The sequence below is a fragment of the Rhinolophus sinicus genome, linkage group LG17 (genome assembly GCF_036562045.2).
Source record: "Rhinolophus sinicus isolate RSC01 linkage group LG17, ASM3656204v1, whole genome shotgun sequence".
NCBI classification, from domain to species: Eukaryota; Metazoa; Chordata; class Mammalia; order Chiroptera; family Rhinolophidae; genus Rhinolophus; species Rhinolophus sinicus.
The window spans coordinates 1,712,373-1,718,372 of NC_133766.1; the positions used below are offsets into that span (position 1 = coordinate 1,712,373).

General features: G+C 51.4%; 1 protein-coding gene across 4 annotated transcripts in view; it reads left to right on the forward strand.

Annotated features, from left to right (window-relative positions):
• PBX1 (PBX homeobox 1) overlaps positions 1-5,623 on the forward strand; it is a 234,477-nt gene extending 228,854 nt beyond the window's left edge. For all 4 annotated transcript variants that reach the window (XM_019747345.2, XM_019747347.2, XM_074322423.1 and 1 more), the window contains one exon: positions 2,487-5,623. In XM_019747345.2, coding sequence (XP_019602904.1) covers positions 2,487-2,579 — 93 coding nt within the window. In that variant the 3' untranslated portion in view covers positions 2,580-5,623. The remainder of the gene's footprint in view (positions 1-2,486) is intronic.
• The last annotated feature ends 377 nt before the right edge of the window (positions 5,624-6,000 follow it).

Here is a 6,000-nt window from a genome sequence, read left to right on the forward strand (position 1 = left end):
TGTGGGCTGGCTGTACCTTCTTGCATCTTGCACACTGGTCCGAAAAAGCAGAAGGTTTTCAGCAGACAGATTAAATGTCTCCTGTTTGAGTTATGTCAGCTCAGAGATGACTCAGATAGGAGTCTCGGCCGTCTTCTGGTCCCTGCAGACAGCCTTGCCAGGCCCCTCCGACTGGGACGCCACCAAGCTTGTTCTCTTAGCTGACGGCTGCGTTTGGCTACCCCTGGTTGTCCTTTGAAGGGAATCACAGCACAGCTAAGTGATGTCATCGTGGGGACCTCTGAGCCTCGTGGCGGGGCAGGAACATCACTGCCTTCACAGAGCCGCCTGCTCGTCCACCTGTCTCCTCTGCCCGCTCGATTCTAAGACACGTGGCTTCTTTCCCTCTTCAGCCAGCCCTTTCTACCTTGTGACATCCTACTTAAGGAACGTCTGTCAAGTTTTCAAAATCTTGTGCTCGGCAAACACACACACGTCTGTGTTTATTCCTTTATCTGGTTACCCACCTACCTGGGAAACATACACATATGAGCAAGACCGTTAGGACAGACAAAAGGCTGACAGTACTGGTCTCTCAGTAACGGGATTATGGGTGTCGTACGTTTTGTTTTTTATCCTTTTCCTATTTTCTAAATATTATATTGCACATGTAATTGCAAGTATTAGATTTCCAAATATTATATAAGCCCATCTTTTGTAATCAGAAGAGATAGATGATGCTAACGGATTTTCTTTGGGGAAAAACAAATATAACCGCCGTTCTCAATGAGCCTAAAATGGCGCCAGAACGCGCGTGTTCTTGGTGGGGAAGGGAGGCCATGGTGAGGTCCCCCCTGTGACAGCCTGCATTAGGAAATCGAATTCATTCTGGTCTTGATTCTGATCCTACTACATTCTTGGCCCCCAAAAGACAGAAAAGCGAATTCTCCTGGATGGAGACTGTCTCACAAACCTCCAACAGAGAGGGCGAGGGGAGCGCGCCTGACCAGGTTAGGAGACGGGGGTCTGAACTTGAGGGCAGCTACTCACCGGTCCACGACGGAGGGGACGTATTCTGCCCTCGTGGTGTCCACATCTGCCCTTTACTGGGGGTGGGAAAACCTGTCCTCATGCTGGCGGAACTGGTGAGAGCTGCTTTGAATCAAAAGCCTGACTTTCCTGGGAAAGTCGGAGCGCGGTTTGGGTGAGCCACTGAAAAAGGCAGGTGGATGGAAAGGGCAGAGAGAAAGCAGCCTGATTCAAAGGTTAGGGGCCTGCGTGTGTCTCGGCCATAGACTAGGAGCCTGCTCTCTCGTGAAAGAAACGTGACGGGACACTTGCCAGCCCCTGTTAGGTGCCAAGGATGCTCGTAATCCCGTGGGTGACGCTGGAGTAGTAGCCAAGGTCCCGCCCAGATGGCAATGGTCACACCTGCTCCGTGTCCCCCAAATGTTTCAGAGAATGAAATGAGAGTACAGTACAGCATGACCGACCAGGAATGTCTGAGACCTTTTCTGTTCAACCTTGACGTGTACAGAGGTGAGGTCAGTTACCTCTGAGGACCATACCAATTGGGAGGAAATGCGTTTGAGCACACTTGTGTTTCAGTGTGTTAAAATACATGAGCAGTCATGAGTCACATCTCATGAATTAAGCACGATAGCAAATCATTCCTCAACTACGTGAATGGTGGTCATTAAAACAGATCCTTTCAGGACAATCCCGTTGTTTGGATGCTTCTGGAATTAGAGTCTTAGGTGTGATCTACAAATGCAGATCAAACGTATAGCTTCCCGTCTCACCCCCTCTCGAGATGTCTTCACGTGGACCAGTGCTGTGTGGTCTTGGCACGATTTTCTTATTCTCCCGAATCACTCTCTGTCCTTTTCAAGGCCCCCCTCAGAGGGCGCCTCCTCCATGAAGCCTCTCCTGATCTTCAACCACAGGGGGCGTTGCCTTTCCTGAACTTTCTATGATTAGGTTCTGCACATGTCTCACATGTGCTGTGGACAGAAACCATGTCTCATCCTCATTACCTCCCCGGAGCGTCTAGCGCAGAACCGTGCACAGAACCAGTACCCGGATTCCCATAATATATGGAAGAGCCAGAGCTGGAAAGGGCCTTAGGAAGTCTTGGGCAAGCTTTTTGTTTTCCTCAAGGGGAGCCCAAGGCCAGAGGGGCGCCGTGCTTGGCCAGAGTCACACATGGAACTCGGGACCCTGGCCCTGCAGGGCAGCTGCCGTCCCAGCAGAGCCCCCCTGTCATTGACAGAAGTGGGCGGTGTTGGCATTGTGTCCAGAGGTGCGCTGGGAGGATCGGACCTCATCTCAGGGTGGCGTGGGGGGGGGCGTATGATCAACCCCAGTCATAGCTGCCCAGCTGACGAGGGTCCCCATGTGCCAGGTACTGTGACAGGCCCTCCACACACGTTCCTTACTGTCATTGTCACTGTCAGAACAGCCCAGGAGCGACCCAGAGGACTGACTTGTCTCCTTTTTCCTTCCAGGCTAATGGAGGTTGGCAGGATGCCACTACCCCTTCATCAGTGACCTCCCCTACAGAAGGCCCTGGCAGTGTTCACTCTGATACCTCCAACTGACCTCCCAGCAGTCGCATCCCGGCTGACCCTGCGCCCCGTCGGCCAGGGCCAGGAGGGAGGGTGTCTCCCCACGCTGACGCGGTCAGACGGAGGCCGAAGCAATCAGCAAACACAACGAGTCTCCTTCTCTTCTGTCCTTTGGGATGCTGTCTCCTCCAATCTGGACACTTCTTTATACTGTCTTCCCTTTTCTTTCTGGGTAGAAGCCCCCCTTCCCTGCCTCCAGCCTCTGTCCGCCTGCTGTCCGCCGTCTTCCCCGCCCTTCCCCTCTGCCCTCACACCCTGGGTCCCTGTCCTCTGCAAATCACTGAAGGATATTTTCAACCATTAGAGGAATTTAAAGAGGAAAAAGATACAAAGAAAAAAATAAAAGTGTTTGTATGTTTTCATGCTGGTGGTTTGAGGAGCCACGTTTACCTCACTGGGTCCCTCTGTCAGCTGGCAGCCCTCCTATGTCTCCTGTCACTCTCGCTACCTCTGTAGGAGTTCGCCACCCGCCCTGCCCACCCTCCTCCCGCCTCCTCCTGCTCTTCCCTCCCTGGGGACAACTCCCATCACAGCGCTTTCCTTCTCCTCCTTCCCAGCCCCAGGTGTTCCCTGGGGACTGCAGTGGCTGGGCTACTCAAGGCGGCCCGTTTCCGGCTTCAGCCCCAACAGGTTGATCTCCAGGCAGGAAGTTGGCAGCGGGGGAGGCAGAATTCCTAGTGGCTTCTCGTCCTGCTGCTGACAGACCTTGGTTTCAGAGGTGCAGTCTTTGGAGACCACGCACCACCTAGAAAGCAAAGCCCGAACCTGCTCCACAATCAGGTGTGTTAGGCGTGGTGATGAGTGCGTCACGAAGGAGGAGCTGGGTCTTACCCTGAAACCCTTCAGCTAGACACACGCACGCACACACGTGCACACACGCACGTGTCGGCACATGTACAGTCTCACGCATTCACTTCCCCAAGACCAGTCGCATGCCACACACACCTACATTAGTAACCGCAGCCATTACGCCATAGGAGCCCGAGAGAGGGAATTAGCAACTCCAAGTGAAGGTCCCTGACACGGAGAAGCAGTCTGCACCTGGGGCGCCCAGGACCTGTAGGGCCCCAGCACCCACACGCCAGAACGACACCCACAGGACAGGCCCGGTTCCCAGTGTCCATTACTCCTGCTCCCACCGCCTCCGGAGCTCTCAGGGAGCCACGCACAGTACTTACGACGTCTGTAATGGATTTGGTTCTGTTTCGGTTTTGTTTTAGCAATAGGGACATTGCATTAATTACCTAAAGTGTTTTATGGCACCACGTCTTGTTCTGGAGGAGAGAGCTGTATAAACATGGCTTGGGCAAGCTTTTCGCCCGCTTAATTTGAGGAGCTAAGTGATGAGGGAAAAGGGAGATAGTGTTCTCAGTGAAAGCATCACGGTGATTTTTGTCCGCTGGGAGTGTCTGAGGGAGAAGAGTGTGTCCTGGAAAGCTAGTCTCTAATGTCACCTGAGCTTACGTTCTTTGTAGCCAACCGTGCCAGCCGTAAAGATGGCGGCTGTGTCATTTGTTGAGTGGGAGGTGGTCACGTGCCTCATTCTGGTCATGTGTAAAATGGGGGTTATTATTACGCCTGGCTCACCAAGGGGCTTGTGGGAGACGGAAGACATCAATGTCATCCACGTCCAATCTGTGCATGTGAAGTGGGGAGTAGCGTCTCTGAGATAAACTGGTTCATGCCAGATGGGGACAATACATGGTTTTCCTAGTCTAACTTCTGATGTTATCACCATGGTGGCAAAGAAAAGGGCTCTTGTTGTTGCTTTTTGAGTTTGCTTGTTTGTTTTGGTCTGTTTGGTTTCTTAGAATAGAGACAAGCTCCCAAACTAGAAAGACCCGACCTGGTTCTCTTGGTTTGTACTTGAATCCAATATGTGGCCTTGTAAGTACTTACTCCCCTGCCACGTCGACTCTGTCTGAGAGGCTTCTGGGAAGGCATGAGACCCTGGAGGGGTGAGGATGGCCAGCTAACAAGGTCATGGAAACTCCACATGGTAATGAACAGAAAATGCTCCTGTGTGTTGGGGGAGGTTCCGTAGGAATCTGGAGGGTATGTGTATTTGAAGGAAATACAAAAAGTAAATATTTGGCCAGGTGGGATTCTGCCTGGATGACTGAAAGCGCTGAAAAGCCTGTGTCTGCCAATTTGGGCCACAAGCAGAACGGCTCCATACAGAGGGTGCCTAGGAGGCGCCATCATGTGACAGCTGTGTCGCCATGAGAACCAATGGAGAGCTGTCTCCGGGGCAGGGAGGTGCTGACGCACCCTCACAGGAATATGGTTGGCTCACATCCCCGCGACTTTGGGCGAAGTACAAAAGAGACACAAAGGGTTCCCCTGCAGACAGGAAGAAGGACTCCAGGTTTGGGTTGGTCGATTTGCATTGCAAGTTCGTAGAAAAGACCAGAGCACAGGCCGTCTCCTTCCCTGCAGTCGCTTGCACTGGTCATCATTGTCACGGCACCTTCGCCGCCCAGCACCTCACACAGCCCTCTTTGTCCCTGTCCCACATCTCCCTCCATGGCCACGGTCATGACCCAGGTGGCAGCCACGAGGTCTGTCCATGTTAAGCGAAGCGAGGGAGCCCTGGCCAAAGGGGGTGGGGAAGAATTTGCCTCTGGAAGTACAGCACCCTGGGAATTCACATCAGGACACCCCACAGACAGACACCAACCACGCCCTGGGACTCTGTTTCCTAATGGAAGTGGAAGCCCCCCCTTTCCCTGGCAGCAGATTTCCCCGGGAAATGATACCAGCCTTGGGTTTGCCCACCTTGTAAGGCTTCATCGCACCCTCCTTTCCATCCCCAAATCCTCCTCCCCCGGTGGGATTGACGCGTTCCTTTTGCCAAGTGACACCTTTTTGACATGACTTTTTATTTTGCTGTGGTGGTGGTTCTTTATTTGCTGGCTGCCTTCTCGCTCACCTTCCCCTCCCCCCCCACTCTTTTCCTCCTGAGTTTGATTTTTCTGCCCAGAAAAACCTGACTTCGATACCAAAAAAGATAAAAACTACAGAAACTCAAATTTAAAAAAAACTTTAAAAAATGACAAAAAAAAGTACTCAATGATTCTTTCAGCTTTATTAACATTTTCCATTGTTTCTTGCGACTTGTGTCTCGTTCTTTGTAGTACTGATGACGAACATTTGATAATGAATGTTCTTGTATATTCAGATAAAGAAAAAAAAAAACCAAAAAAGCGGTCTGAATTTAATAGTGTTTATAATAAAAATTTTAAAAATGACCCTCATAGCACGCAAAACAGGTTGGGGAATTGTCCCTTTTCTCTCTGTGACAACACACATCATTCCTGCATTGGTTTTTAACACCGAACTACCTACATTCATCATTTCCCCCATTTTTCTTCTATTTTCTTGCATTTGTGAA